Source organism: Artibeus jamaicensis, unplaced genomic scaffold (genome assembly GCF_021234435.1).
Source record: "Artibeus jamaicensis isolate MK-2021 breed Jamaican fruit bat unplaced genomic scaffold, CSHL_Jam_final contig_426, whole genome shotgun sequence".
Taxonomy (NCBI): Eukaryota; Metazoa; Chordata; class Mammalia; order Chiroptera; family Phyllostomidae; genus Artibeus; species Artibeus jamaicensis.
This window is the reverse complement of record NW_026521826.1, coordinates 6,042,749-6,059,070: the sequence shown is the minus strand read 5'-3', so window position 1 is coordinate 6,059,070 and position 16,322 is coordinate 6,042,749. Positions and strand designations below refer to the sequence as shown.

Below are 16,322 nucleotides of genomic sequence, written 5' to 3'. Positions count from 1 at the left end.
ACCAAGTGAAGAAGATATTCAATTGTTTTAAGAATAGTACCGGGCAAGGACTACCTACCGAAGGCTAAATTATTTGGACTGCTATGCATCTTGAGCTGTACACTCTTACCTAAGATGTGAACTTAAGAATTTAAGATGTGAACTAATAGTATTCTGCTTTTATGTAAAAGAGATAAGAGATAGGTTGATAAGAATTTTGGGGGCATATGAGCTGGGAGTCTCTCGACCAGGGAGCAGGCAACTCTCAGTGGGTCGGAGGCCCAGGCGGAGGAGGGCAGCAGCGCAGCACTTGGTGCACCCCACACCTTAGTACCCACGGGGGCGCCCCAATGTCACCCTGGATCCCTCCCTTCTGCCTGCCTTTGTCAGCACAGTGACTGATCGATCAGCTGACCCAAGAACAGATTGCTGAATTCTAGGAAGCTTTCTCCCTAGTAAAAAAAAGATGGCGATGGCATCATCACGACACGGGAACTTGACACTGTCATGAAGTCCTGGGTCAGAACCCAACAGAAGCTGAATTGATCAGAGAGGTAGATGCTGACAGTAATGGCACCATTGACTCCCCAGAATTTTTGGCTATGACTGCTAGAAAAATGAAAGGTACAGACAGTGCAGGAGAAAGCCACGAGGCATTCAGAGTCTTTGACGAGGATGGCAATGGTTACATCAGTGTGGCAGAACTTCGTCATGTCATGACAAACAGGAGAAGAACTAACAGATGAAGAAGTAGATGAAACTGGCAGAGGCGCAGATATTGATGGAGATGGATAAGTCAACTATGAAGAATTCATACAGATGATAATGGCAAAATGAAGACCTACTTTCAACTTTTCCCCCTATGGAAGAATCAAATAGAACTTTGCAAAAAACAGTAATAATAATTTACTCATTCTCTTTCTATATAGCAAAGCTGAATATCAAGATTACATTCTATCAACACACAAAAAAATCTACATGTATTGGTTGGTGGTCCTCTCCCCTATAGACCAAGCTACACATTAGTTTTACAATATAAATGCTTGTATTACCTTAATGATAGGGAAGCTCTTAGTGGACTCCTTGCAGAAGGTCCTTTTGCTAATGATTAATACACTGTTTGGCCTGGCCAGTTTTTCATGTGCACAGCTTGACCATTGAGCACAATCAGGGATTTGTATTAAAAATGAAAAACGAAAAAAGAAAAAAAACTTATTCAAATAGGTTCTAGCTCAGTGTGTTAGTATAAATGGCCATAGCTGCTTTACTGAAAGGAAACACATTTAAAATTGGTTTCCCTCAGGGTGTGTGTAGAAAAGTGGGCGATGGATAAACCGTCTAGACATAGCCCACTAGCAGGATGGTCCTCTTATACTTCCATGTGCCCCAACTCTTGGTGACGGTGACTCATCCTGGTGGCATACCCACATGTGTTGGTTTGGCATCGTCTGCATTGCACTAGAGCAAAATGGGTGTCAGGCTGTCACTAGTCTACCAAGGAAGTGTCTTTGGACCCTTTGTTGGTAATACCTTCTGAACCATGGCTTGGAGCCAGCAGGGGTAGGCTGTGGGTATGGATTTCAGTACCACCATCAACACTGCTGTTCAAGAAATTACAATTTACATCTATTCCAAGTTGTAAATGCTAGTCTTTTTAATGGTCTTTCCAATAAAAAGACCATTAACTTAAAAAAAATAACTTTTGGAAAATGTCAGAATATGACCACAGTGCAGAATGGTTTCAGCTTAACACCCTATGTCAAGACCCTATGTTGACAATTTAATGGATGATAACTGAGGTTCACAGGTAGGTTTTGAATCAGCAGCAAAGACTGAGCTATATTTGACATGCTTTCAGAGTTCTATATTTTATTGGCCACCTAACAATGATCACTGTGCAAAGCCTAGATTGGCGAGGCTCCTTAGTGAACCCTTCATAACTGAGGCAGGATGGGAAGTCAGAGACTCCAGCCTCCTAAGCTGGGTCTGTTACCTCCTAGCTTTGGCCTACATTGGTAGACTGAGGGGATTGGATTTAAGAATCTTATTCTTTTTTTTCTTCCACCTTAAAAAAATTTAATTGTTCAAGTATAGTTTACTGTCTTTAACTCCCGTCCCAGCTCACCCACCCAGCCCTCCCCACCTCTGTCCCATTTCCAACCCCCCTTCACCCACTGGTTTTTGTCCATATGCCTTTTATACTTGTTCCTGTAAACCCTCCCCTCTCCCCTCTGGTCACTGTCAGCCTGTTCTCTATTTCAGTGTCCTTGGTTATATTTTGCTTGTTTATTTTGTTGTTTGGATTCCTGTTAAAGGTAAGACCATATGGTATTTGTCTTTCACCACCTGGCCTATTTCACTCAGCATAATGCTTTCCAGTTCCATTCATGCTGTTGCAAAGGGTAGGAGCTCCTTCCTTCTTTCTGCTGCATAGAATTCCATTGTGTAAATGTACCATAGTGTTTTGATCCATTCATTTACTGATGGGCACCTAGGTTGCTTCCAGCACTTGGCTATTGTATATTGTGCTGCTATGAACATTGGGGTGCATAGGTTCTTTTGGATTGGTGTTTCAGGGTCAGAATGGCTATCATAAACAAAGTAACAAGTGTTGGAGAGGTTGTGGAGAAAAGGGAACCCTATAACACTGTTGGTGGGATTGCAGACTGGTTCAACCACTATGGAAAACAGTATGGAATTTTCTCAGAACACTAAAAATGGATCTGCCTTTTGACCTGGCAATTCCACTGCTAGGATTATATCCTAAGAATGTTCTTCTTTATATTTTGTGTTTATATTGTAACTTCCTTTGGCAGGATTTCAAGGGTTTTTACAATATGCATAAATCTAGTTCAGAAAACAAAACAAATAAAACATATAGTGATCAGAAATAGCATAAAGTTAAGAATAACTGACCAAATGACTATATCTCACTCAAACACTAGTCAAACACTAGTAGGGTTGCAAACTCTAAAATGTCTTAAGAGATGAGGCCGATGTTCCAGTTTTATTGCTGCATAAAAATCTTCCCCAAACTCAGTGGCCTTTAAGCCACAACTATTATTGCAGCATTTGTGGGGCAGGGTTTGGGCAGGGCTCAGCTGAGTGAGTCTTCTGGCCACACGATGCTGGTGGAGGTCGCTCGGTGCTGTTTAGGGGCAGACGGGCTGATCTGGAGGATCCACTACAGCTTTGCTCATGTGCTGGCCTCCTGGGCAGGAGTGGCTGCGGCTGGGCTTCACTGCCACAGTGACTGCATTGCCTACACACGGCCTCTCCAGCACGACAGTCTCAGTCTAACACGGTAACTCAGAGCCTCCAGAGAACATGTTCTGAGAGACCTGGACGGATGTGGTAAGGCTCCTGTGACCAGGCCTTGGAGTCCCGGGACGTCACTTCCAGTGGGTTCTGGAGGTGAAGCAAAGTTACTAAGGCCCAGATTCAAAGGGAAGCAAGCATGTTAAACTCCTGCCATTGAGAAAGTTCTCAAAGCAGGGAAAGCAAAGAACTTGTGGCCATTTAAAAATTTTTTGTTTTCTTTCATTCTTTTGTTATTATAGTAAAATACCCATAATGAAAAAATTTCCCTAGCACTTTAAAGTGTGCAGTTCAGTGGGACTCAGTGCATTCACACTGTTGTGCAACCATCACCACCATCCGTCTCCATAACTCTTTTCACCTCACAAAACTGAAACTGTGCCCATCAAACCGTAGCTTCCCACTCCCCCCTTCCCTCAGCATCTGGAAACCACCATTCTGCTTTCTGTCGAGTAAATTCATATACTTGAAATCATACAGGTTATTTGTCCTTTTGTGTCTGGTTTATTTCACTTGGCATAATGTTATCATGGTTCATTTGCGTTGTAGCACATGCCAGAATTTCCTTCCTTTTTAAGTCTGTATAACATCCTGTCTATGCGTATACCACATTTTGTTTTTCCATTCATCCATCAATGGATGAATTGTGAAACATACTGCTACAAATATAGGCGTGTAAATTGTGGCCATTTTTAATCCAGTAGAACAGAGGACATCAATGAGTAAAATAGGCTAGGAATAAGGAAAATTCCAGTGAAAACACAGTGAAAATGGCCACCCACTTTCAGCATTAACAAGACACTTGGGATGTGTAAGCCTGGGGAGCTGGGGGTATGGGCTGTGGGTCTGATCTACGTATGGTAGCAGCCACCATTAGTGCCAGCAGCTCCTGGGCATGGGGGGACACACAACCCGAGTGGCCCCACTTTCTGTTTCAAGGAAAATGAACATTATGGATTTTTATGTGACCTTTCTCAATTTTTAAATGTTGTCACCTGAACCTGAAAAACCTTTAAAGATTGTCAACTCAAATAAAAAAAAATCTTTGGGCTGTATACTTTGAGATCTTTTCCTAAAACACATCAATCAGTAAAGATTTGTAATGATGGATATCAGGGCCTTGTCTGTTTAAATAGTGTAGACCAGAGATCAATGGCCTTTTTTTTAAAGGAGCAGATACTACCCTTATCAGCAGAGGCTTTTAGGATAAGTTTAATTAGCATAAGCTTCCCTCTTTCTGGTTTCTAATTCCTCAAATACTTTCTTAAGCTCAGTATTGATTCCCATTTTATGGGAATGTGATCATAGCCCAAAGGAAAGCCCAGAATACAACTGTCTAAGTGGATATTGAAATTAATTTGAAAATGAGGACTTCTTTAGGCATGCTCTGATTTTTATCAATTTGGTGATCCTATAAATGTGATCTGAACATTTATAACAGAAAAATATTATATATTTCACATACTTCTAAAATTCCAATAATTTATTATGCTACTTAAGCAATACGTAATCTCTGTCAGATTGGGAATCTTAACTGGGTGCGTTTGTTACAGTTAGGTGAGATGTGCTTCAATATCATAAACTGTTCAGCCAGTTTTACAAGTGGAGGGAGTAAAAAGTGGGAACATCAGGGAAGACAAAAAAGGGACTAAAGAATTACATGTCAAAGTCTCCCAAATTAAAGATGATTTCTTATGGGAAAAAAAGACCTACATCTATCCCAAATGATTGAATCATGCTTTCACACATCATTGAAAATACTGTGTGTTTTAATTTCAACAGAAAACCAAACCTTTGATGACAGAATTTTCCGTGAAGTCTACCATTATTTCTCGCTATGCCTTCACTACCGTTTCCTGTCGAATGATGAACAGAGCTTCTGAGGACCAAGACGCTGAGTTTCTGATGCAGATTCCAGCCACAGCTTTTATCACCAACTTCACTATGTAGGTGACATTGGTCAGAGACCCCAGGATGAGGACATCTATGTAGGGTGGTCTGGGGGAACCTGAGAGGATGTGTGGCCCACAGCCCTGGCTGTGAGAATCTTTCCCAGATGATGGCATATGGGTCAGAAGGCTGATCCTTCTTTCCCTCCCTCTGCCGTCCTCTCTCTCTTTTGTGTCCTTACTTCTTTCTGTGACCTCTTCTTTTCCTCTTCCTTTCTCTCCTTCCCTCCAACAAGGAGGCACTCTTCAGAGTGATTGTACACTTTTAGGAAAAAGACAATGCTGTTCTGCTCCAGAAATTTTATAATAATAAGTAAACAAATCAATAAATGAGATAATTTCAGGCAGTAGCAAATGCTGTAATGATGGCGAACAGAACTGAGAGGGGCTTGTTGAGGTAGGGAAATCAAGGAGGTACCTCAGAAAAGGCAACGTTTAAGTTGTGATCTGAATAATGAGACAGCATGAAACCTTTGCTCTGTTAGTTATATTTCTTCTTTTCCCAGTGGATGGTAAAGATATGCAAAAGAGGGGAGGTGCTTGATTTGCATTTTAGGCCTGGGCAAGATTCAAGTTCGTGAGATGTCTTGGAAGTTTGAGCAGATTCCCTGATTTCTCCCTGAAGAATCATAGAGGGACTGTGGGCTGGGTCCTACCTTCTGTACCTGTTGAAAATTGCTCTAGTATGAAATGAATGATTTAAAGGCAGTGGCCTGGTTTGGAACGTAGGTTCTGCATATGCAAGAGGCAAATAAAAATATTTTTTACCATTGTCGTGATTATGAGATCTATGTTTGTATTTGTCTGGGAGCTGCGAGCTGGTAACACAGCTGTCTCTGGTTTGCAGGCTAATTGGAGACGAGGTGTATCAGGGAGAAATCACAGAGAGAGAAAAGAAAAATGGTGATAAGATAGAAGAGAAAAGGAATAAAACCACAGAAGATAATGGGTAAGTGCCCTTTTATTAAGGAATTAAAAATTCACTTTAGCAAAATGTCAAATTTTCTACCTCTTTGCCTAGCCACCTGGACCTCTTTTCTTCCTTTAAGTACTTATTTTCTTTTTATTTTTTAGCATAATAATAAAATGTACCTTGTTAACACCACAGTAGAGAAGGAGTTATAGTAAAAAAGGAGCATTTTAGCACTCCTGCTGCCCAGTTCTCACTCTCTAGAAACATCCACTTCTAATATTTTCGTAGCTTTTTGTTGTTATCCCCCCTAACTCTAAATATTTTATGACAGTCTTTGTTTTTCCAAATTTCTTGATAAAAATCAGATGTTATCCATTGAGTCTTTGCTGGGAAATCACAGGATAATTTAGCATAATTGCAATGCTTCCATTCTCCCTCTGCATCCCAAATCTTTACATAATTATTCAGTCTTCTTACATCAGTTTAAGCAGTTGCACCCTCTCAGACTGGCCCCGGGATCTCCGATGACGCTGTTCCCTCTCCTGCGCTTTACCGTACCTTTCAGTGTTCATTTCCAGCTCCCATCTTCCCTGATCTAACCATTTACTTTTGAATTCCCAGATTTACTGACTTTTAAATTCTGACCTGTCCTGATAGTTGTGTTTTTTGTTTTGTCTATAAGCTGAACCTAAACACTGAAAATCAAGAAACAGCATTTACTTTTTAACGATATATAAATCACTAACCGCAGAGCTATCTAGTATACTAAGAGAATCTAGCATACCAGGATTCTCTTTCCCTCTTTACCAGCCCATTTGGAGAAAAATGGTCTTAGCATCTAGATAAAATGTGAAATGCAGTGAACATGTAAACCTGCTTTTTTTCATTAATAAAAGAATATAGTTTTGAGGAAGATTGTTCTCTGAAATCGTAGACTGTCAGACACTCTGCTGTTGGAAATCTTCTTAGAGAGAATGGAACATGGGAGTCATGGGTTCGTTTTGATCACAAAAAGCAACCAAGGTCCACAGCTTCAGATGAGGGGGTGTCTGCCACGGAAGTCCACATTTATCTTAATTTTGTAGTTCCTGAGGACAAGGAACCTTGAATTTGCTTCTCAGTTCAGGCTGATAATAAATGCTTTACACATGGCCCTGCTTGTCTCTGAGCTTCCAAACTCCGCTTCATTTGACTTCCCCTACACCCCACCCTTCCCCCAATGCTGTAATAACCCGTGTCCTCCTTGGTTTGGCAAGATGCTCCATGATTCTTCTGGTATATAATCTCCCTTGCCACAGCGGGTTATTAAAGCCTAACTTTGCTGGTCTATAAGTGGTCTTTATCAGGCGGGCTCGATCAGGATTATCATTTCTCACAGTTCATAAATCGTTCAGAATCATGGCACAGTTTTGTTTAGTCAGATCACAACACCTACATGCCTGTTTTTTCCTGGAGTTTCCCATTGATTTTCCTATGAGATAAAAACTTAATATTGTCACAATTAACATCTAGCAAGACACATAACTCATTTGAAATGGTGACTAAGTGAACAGCCATGACAGTGACATCCATGTCATTGTCAGCAGCAACTGGAAGGCATCACTAATTGAAAGACATATCCTGATTTCTGAGCTGTTTTTTTTTAAAGATCTTATTTATTTATTTCCAGAGAGAGGTGAAGGGAGGGAGAAAGAGAAGGAGAGAAACACAATGTGTGGTTGCCTCTTGAATGCGCCCTACTGGGGACCTGGCCCACGATCCAGGCATGTGCCCTGACTGGGAATTGAATCAGTGACCCTTTGGTTCTCAGGTTGGCCCTCAATCCACCGAACCACACCAGCCAAGGCTTATTTCTAAACTGTTAAATATGATTGAATAGGTGTCATGGGAGACTGTCATTGCTTTGCAGCCTTAACACATGATGTTTATTTGGGATAACTTTTCATTTTTATCTGGGTTGGTTTAATTACTTCTTGTATTTCATATCTTCCTCCTTCTTGATTTGCACCCTCACTTTGCTGGAGTACATTCTGAAGTAACTTCTTTAAAATGAGTATGTGAGAGGCAAACTTTCTGAGACCTTGCTTAAAGTGCTGACTGTGTATAGAATTTAAGATTCAGAATAATTTAGCATCCAAACTTTGAAGACATTGCTCCAGGGCCTTAAAACATCCAGCATTACTGATGATGCATTTAATGTGGCCTAATATCATTTCTTTTATTTGTTTTCTCTGCCTGATATTCTGAAATTTAAAATAATGAGTTTAAGTATCAGTCTTTTTTTTATTCTGCTTGGCTCTCTATAGAACTTTTTCATTTTAACACTTCTGTCCCTTTTTAGCTCTGGGAAGGAGGAGCATACTGTCATCTTAACCATTTATTCATTTACACATAAACTTGGAGTTCTCCCTCTATGCGGTCCGCCTTCCCACTCTCATCTTGTGGCGTCCTGCTGAACCACAGCCTGGAGTCTCTCTGCGATTCTGCAGGTTGTTTCTCTCCTTTGCTGCAGACCCTTCCCATGTAGTCTGAGCTATACAGTTCTTGGTCTACTGACTTCCCCAAGTCCTCCAGAAATGTTTTCCAATGTCCTACCTGCTGGCGTTGCCCCTACCACTCTTATTCCTTTTGTTCAATTTTTTACTCTCCCTGTTATGGTCAGTCTGCCACCTTGAATCAGAGAACTCTCACTCCAAGTACTGAAAACATTTAAAATGATTTGTATTTTTATATGCTTTGCAATCCTTTACCTTTTTACCCTTCCCTTAAACACATCCATCACGCTTTACCAAGGTGTAAAAACCTCATATATTAGCTATTTTAAAGTTACATAAAATGTCTGGTTTATTTGGCCATCCCCACTAAGAAGTGAATGCAATCTACATGTGGACCCAATGGTCTCTTTTCCAGCAGTTCACCTATTTCGGCATCCGCTGTCCCCTAGGTCCCCTCGGGTATGACTCAGGGAGAGGTAGGAGAGTTCAGTAGTGTTTGAATTCTCTACTTCTTTGTACCCTTTGAACCTTTGCAACCTTCCTGTAGTGTAGGTCTTTACTTCTCCCAATACTAACTTTTACTTTTAATTTCTAAGAACTGTTACAGAGAGTTTGGCTGTGCCCCAAGGAGACTTGAGGGAACCTGGCTTTCTACGACACCTTGTTCCCATTTTTTTTCCTCACAGGGAGAAGGGGACTGAAACATTCAGAGCCTCTATAGTTATTCCCAGCAAGGACAAAGCTGTCTTCCTCCTGAGCTACGAAGAGCTCTTGCAGCGGCGGCTTGGGAAGTATGAGCATGTCATCAGTGTGCGACCACAGCAGCTGGTGGGGAGGCTGACCGTGGAAGTGAATATTCTGGAGAGTTCGGGCATCACATCACTGGAGGTGCTGCCTCTGCACAACAGTAGGCAGAAGGGCAGCGGGAGGGCAGAAGGTGAGTGGTGCTTGCTGGGGACAACGAGGTATTCTTGGGCAACTCAGAGCAGGGTGTTGTCTTTAGAGCAATTTATAAAACAAATGGCACTTCTTTGACAAAAACTCTGAGTGTTTTTCAGGAATCTGAATGATTGCAGCAAAATAAAGACTGTGCCCTGTACAATTTTTTTAAGTCAGTCTTTATTAAGAAATTTTAAAATATTTAAATTATTTGACAGAGGAATTTCACTTCTGGTAACCTAACCTAGGTGAAACACCTAAAATATTGGAGATATTATATGCATGAATCCATTTGATAATACTTGTAGTAGCAAAAATATTCTATCATTCTAAATATTCAACTATACAGACATGATTAGTAGAACATCTTTACAAACATGATTCGGATACTACAGGGGGAAAAGACACAATTGTTCATACATCATAATGTTAAATATGATACCTTTGTTTAATACAAATTTGACAAAAGACTAGAAAGTTCAATAAAATAATCATTTTATACTAGGAGTGAGGGATTATGGGGTCATAAGAAGCATAAAAGTATGTTTTAAAGCTAATAGTTTAATTAGATATTCACTTGTGTTGGGCCTTATCCTATAGTGTCAGTAAGGCTTGGACAGGTGCGACCACAAATTGCACCAGAATCAGAATGACAAGATTTCAGATCATTGTGACACTGAGGCCAGAGAAATGCTGAGCGATAAGTGAACATGCAGAATCTTAATTCAACCCCTGTGACTGCAAGGAAAGTGGCCCAAGAAGTCTTCTTGTGCAAGAATATTTAGGAATGAGATTGGAAGAGGGGACAGGACAAATGACTTGACTGGGGCGGGAAGGGAATGTTGTGATTTTACATAATACAAAAATAATCCAGAAACAACTTCTTTGCATGAGAAGTGGTTACCCTCAAACTCTGGAGTGTGTCCTGGCCTGTGAGGGCCTGAGGCCTTCTGTTATGTATGAATTACAAACATTAAGTTTGATCCTCTCAATCTAGACTTAATTGAAATTTTAACATATTGTCAAGGTATCTGACATTCGGAAATGTCATGAGATGCAATACACTATTCTTATGTCATATAAGTGGTTGTGTATATGGTTAATGGATTCTAGTTATTGATATGAACTATAACCTTGAAAACATTACCTAGGCCCTGTGGAACTCAGCTTGCACATCTGCACATCAGGGCTGATAACTACCTCATAGCATCATTGAGAAGCGTTAGTGTGTGTGAAGTGCCTCACCCAGAGGAAGAGTTTAGTAATTGTTAAGCATTGTTATTATTATTATCATCTTATTTTTTCTTTGCAAATCAATACTCTTATTAGATTATAAGTGTAACTTTGAAGGCAGATCTTTGTCTGATTAACCTTTCTCTCCTTAAAATGCCTTTTAGAGAGTAGATATCTAAGTAAGTAACTGCAAATTAGAGGAGGAAGCAAAAATATAGATACAGGGTTCAGCACAAATAATGCTCCCTTTTTATGACCTGGTAATCTATACCAAATCTTCTATTACAAAATCATAAGCATGTAATTCTCTAAAATGTCATACTCAAGCACATCATATGACATTTTAGGTGAAATGTTCACACTGCTGTCCATCTCATGTGAGATATTCACGTACCCAACCAACCACACTCAATGGTGTTACTTCTGCCAGACCCTGTATATATATACACCAAAACTAATAGCAAAGAATGTTCTCCAATTTCATTTCTTCCTCATCATAATTTATAGGAGTATTATCTTACGTACAACTGTGTGAAGGAGATCTTTCTGTGGGGAGACTCTTTGAGAGTTTGTAGGATCTCAGAGAGGGCAGAGCAGCTGTGCTGTGTGTCTGTGGTGAATGCCCAGGGCTCAAGAGATGTGTACAGGCCTCCACGGGAGAATCTGAGGGTCATGCTGCACTAATGAGATGTATGTGTGTTTCGCCTTACTTTCAGAATGACTGTGACTCCTCAGAGATGGGTGCAAGTTGTGGTGTGTGTGTTACGCTTGGAGGGGGTATGAATCCAATTGTTGACCTGAAAAGTTGCTTACTGTTTATATTCAGGGCCTGAGAGAATCTCAGAGGAATTTTTCCAGACCATTGATCTCTTGGGACCTGTTTATTTTTAAGAAAATTGTTTTCTTAGCTCTTCGTCACAGAGCAGATATTTTCCCTCCAGAGCATGGAGATTTCACAAGCATTTGCCCGGGCCAGGTGCAGAGGACAGATTGCCTTTTTGCTCCTCATTCCCATCTTTCAGGGTTCAGCTGTTATTGTTCCTGCAAAATGGAAACCTCAGCAGGAGTGGCACACATGTTGTGATTTTGTCTGGAAGCTTGTGTGTTTCTAAAAGAAATCTGGGGTAGAGATCAAACTAGGCTTGGCTTTACACCAACGGGAGCTGTGATTGCATGAATGTGGATCCAGCCAATACATTCCTCTGTTAGAGCTGGCTAAGTTCAGAATTCAGAATTCTGGAGTTTCTTGAGGCCACTGGACCCGTTTTCATCTTTTAAGGAAACAATTCTAGATAAGGTTTACTATGTGCGAGATACTAAACTTGGCACTTTGCCTGAATCATTATCTTATTCAATCTTTATAACAACCCTCTTAGGAAGTGTTTTGTAAAATACTGAGGGTGTGAGTTCAAATTCCCAGTCTCTCATTCATTATTTAAAAAAACACACACACAAAAGCCTAAAAGCAATATCACCTATTTTTGCCTAGGTTTACTTTCCTGCTTTATCAGGATTGGGCCCATGGCTATTGAATTGTAAACTAACAGGCTCCTTCTCAGTCTATGAGCTAATTCTCTGAGGTGTAATTTGTAAGCCAAAGTGTTATACTTTCTGGATTAGTAAAACGTCAGCTCATGTACTCAGAACTCTTGTAACTCATGGTTTAGAATCTAAAAGATCACAAGCTAGTATACAGTGAAAGGCAAGACTCCCTCTCCTGCCCCCAATGCCCCCAGTTCCTCTTCCCTACATATTTTAGTAATGTGTGGGCTCAATGAAAAGAGTATTTGAAATTCAGACTTCCTAGGACGTTTTTGGGATGTGTTACCAGGTGAAGGCATACACCAGGATAGATAGTCCACCGGTGTGATTGGTTTAAGGCTGCTTATTTCACTCTCTGTGTTAAAATCTCAAACTTCCTATTGTCCCATGAGCCCAAAATTTCTGCCCCTTTCATGATTACAAATATTTTTCGACATAAAATTTTCATTTGTAATGAGATCCCTAATGGAGAAAAGTAAAATAAAATGAGACAAAGTAAGAAATAAGGTACCTTGCCTATTTTATTTATTCCCTTTTGTTTTACATTGGTGACTCTTGAGCTTGGCTACACCTTTACAGACACCTGGGGAGATTTTAAAAAATGAAATATAGATGACTGTGTTCTACATTAAACACTTGAGTAGAATTCGTCAAGGTAGGCCTAGGTAGCTGTATATTTTGAGATGCGATGTTCTATGAATTTGTATGAGAAACTAAGAATTTATATAAAGAAACTATAATGAATGTTTTAATATGTTCATTTATTTGTAAAACTAGAGAATAATACTATTTTTTCTACTTTCCATAGTTTATTAGAGCACAGCCTTTTTGGGATTTGGTGTATGTAGCTTAAAATATACTCATTTTAGGTGTCTAGTTCATTGATTTTTTAGTGCACTTGTAGAGTTGTGCAATCATCACCTCAATGCAATCTTAGAACATTTCTATCACCCCACGAAAATCCTTCTGTATCGTGGCAGTCACTCCCTGTTCCCACCCCAGCCCCAGGCAACTACTAACCCACTTTCTGACTCTAAAGATTTCAGATAGCTCTATTTTTAAAAGCTCCCCCTGGTATTCTGGTGCTCAGTAAGTGCTGAGAACCCGTACTTTGAACTTCCCAGAAGAACTTAGGGACATTAACTATGTCAGGATCTTGATCTACAGAAGCAACTTTTAAATTAAAAAAGATTATTTCTTTAACTTCACAGGACTACAGAATAACCTTTTAAATGACTTATTAAAGGATTTTATTTTTAGACAGACAAGAAGGGAGAGAGAAAGAGAGTAAGAGAAACATCAATATGTGGTTGCCTCTTGCACGCCCCTCACGGAGGAAACTGGCCCTTAACCCAGGCATGTGCCCCAACTAGGAACTGAACCCACAACCCTTTGCTTCGCAGGCCTGCACTCAATCCACTGAGCTACACCAGCCAGGCAGAATAACTTTTGATCTTTATTAAAATGTGTATTGTTCCTCTTGTTACCACATGTTTTTACTGTTAGATGCAGGCCAACACAGAATGACTCACACAGTTGGTGGGAAGTAGCTTCCTCCCATATCCAACTTCTGCTCATCAACATAGAAAGTTGAGATGGAAAAGTACCAACAGGCCATCTCTATGGGGCTGGTGCATATTTCTAATAAAGTCTCAAGCTCATTAAACTAGGTACCCCATCTTCTCTTGGAAAAGACAAACATGGTTGTTCAATGCATTTTGGTGTCAAAAGAAGTTGTTGTTTTTTTTTTAAATGTATTTTATTGATTATGCCATTACAGTTGTCAAAAGAAGTTCTCTACTTCCTCAGTTCCCACCACAGCTTCCTGGACCCATAGGAATTGTTGTCCTGCTTTTCCCACTTCTCTGCCCACCACTGTGAGAGAAGGCGCTCTTACCTCTTCGAAGCCCAGCTTAGTGTTTGCCTTCATCCTGGCTTTTTCACACAGCCTGACTTCTTGTTTCCACGCATTCTTTGGCATTAGTTCCCTTTTGTTCCCTGAGATTACCCTGGGCTGCTGACTTCATTTCCAGGCCTCCCAGCTGGAGTTCCCAAGACATCTTAACTCCTCAGTCTCTGTCAAGACTGAGGGGCCCGTGTGCTATTACCCTAATTTGACATTAAAAGGAAATTTTAGTTTCAGGAATGAGGGGACTTTTATAAATGTCTTGAGGTTCTTTCTGTGTCTGGCTCATCATGAAGGGGTGCTCCGCACTCAAGAACTCAAAAGAAAGATGAAGCATATCAGCTGGCCGTTAAAAAAATATTCTAAAAAGACAACCTACAGAATAAAAGAAAATATTTGCAAATCATGTATCTGGATAAAAGTTTAGTGTCTAGAATATATATAAAATTCTTACAGCTCAAGCACAAAAAATATAAACAACACAATTAAAATATGGTCAAAGGACTTGGATAGACATTTCTCCAAAGCAAATATGCAAATGAACAACAAGCATATGAAAAATAGTCAAGACCATTAGTCCTTAGTGAAGTGCAATTAAACCACAATGAAATATCACTTCAAACTCACTAGAGTGGCTATAATAATAATAAAAAGAAACAAATGGAAAATGAGTTTTGGCAAGAATGTGGAGAAACTGAGACTTGTGTACATTGCTGGTGGGAATGCAAAATGGTATAGCAACTGTGCAAACCAGTTTGGTGCTTCCTCAAAAGGTTAAACGTAGAGTTGCCATACAACCGAGCAATTTTTCTTAGCATGTGCACAAAAGAATTGAAAACAAGCAACCTGTGTGCCCATTAGTAGATAAGTGAATAACAAAGCTGTGGTACATTTACACAAGGGAATACTACTCAGCTGTAAAAAAGAAGGAAATGTTATATTTTCCAAGAGCATGGATGGACCTGGAGAACATTATGCTAAGTGAAATTATGCTAAGTGAAAGCCAGTCAGAGAATGACAAATGCTATATGACTTGTATGTGAAATCTAATGAACAAAATTAACTAACAAACAAAATAGAAACATACTCATAGAGGGGAGGATATGGGGGTGGGGTGGGTGAATACGGTGAAGAGATCAAGCCAAAAAAAAAAACCCTCATAGACACGGAAAAAAGTATGGTGATTACGAGAGGGAAAGGGGAGGGGAAGGGGAGGCAGGAAAAGGTATGGGGGGACAAGTGGTAATGGAAGGAGTCTTGCGATGGTGAACACAATATACAGATGATTATTATAAAATTGTACCCCTGAAACCTCTATAATTTATTAACCAATGTCACCCCAATAAATTTAATTTTAAAGAACTAAAACTGTTACAATGTTATGAGCTATTGTAATAATCAGTGAATTTTAGCTTAGAGATCCAAGTGATAAAAGATGGGACGTGTGCTGGCTTTGTTATGGATACCTGGACATCTGCTGTTGTAGTGCTTCAGGACGCCTGCTGTGCTGCTCCATGAACACATTCATTTGCACTTCACAGTCATGACCTCGTAGTTTCTGATGTTTTCTCTGAGTGCCTGTTTGCTGCTCTGTAACATGTTGTAAAATAACTGTTTATCAGTCTCCTGTAACTTATGAAATAATCTGTAACAGAATTGACCTTGCTTTCAAAGCACTTTGCACCTAAGACCATTAAAAACATCAAAAGATAAAAAAAGGAGAAAACAGGTATTCAATGACCTGTACATGAATGTTCACATCAGCTCTATTTATAATAGCCAAAAGCTGCAGGCATTCCACATGTCCATCGGTGGATGAATGGACAAACAAATTGTTGTATGTCCATACAATGGAATATTAGTCATCCATTTAAGAAATGAAGTACTGGTAGATGCTACAACATGGATGAACCGTGAAAGAAGCCAGACTCTCGAAGTCCCATATTTATGATCCACTGATGTGAAATGTCCAGAATGGATAGGTAACTCCGTACAGATGAAAAGCAGATTGGTGATGGCCAGGGCCCGGGGGAGGAAGGAATGGGGAG

The 16,322-nt window shown here is 40.0% G+C and overlaps 1 protein-coding gene and 1 pseudogene across 1 annotated transcript in view; both read left to right on the top strand.

Moving 5' to 3' along the window:
* ITIH5 (inter-alpha-trypsin inhibitor heavy chain 5) overlaps positions 1–16,322 on the top strand; it is an 84,830-nt gene that overhangs the window by 16,430 nt on the left and 52,078 nt on the right. Inside the window, exons 3-5 of the mRNA XM_037150372.2 lie at positions 5,080–5,243; positions 6,094–6,195; positions 9,341–9,591. Of these exons, the coding sequence (XP_037006267.2) occupies positions 5,080–5,243; positions 6,094–6,195; positions 9,341–9,591 (517 nt within the window). The remainder of the gene's footprint in view (positions 1–5,079; positions 5,244–6,093; positions 6,196–9,340; positions 9,592–16,322) is intronic.
* On the top strand, positions 378–816 carry LOC119052976 (calmodulin-1-like; annotated as a pseudogene).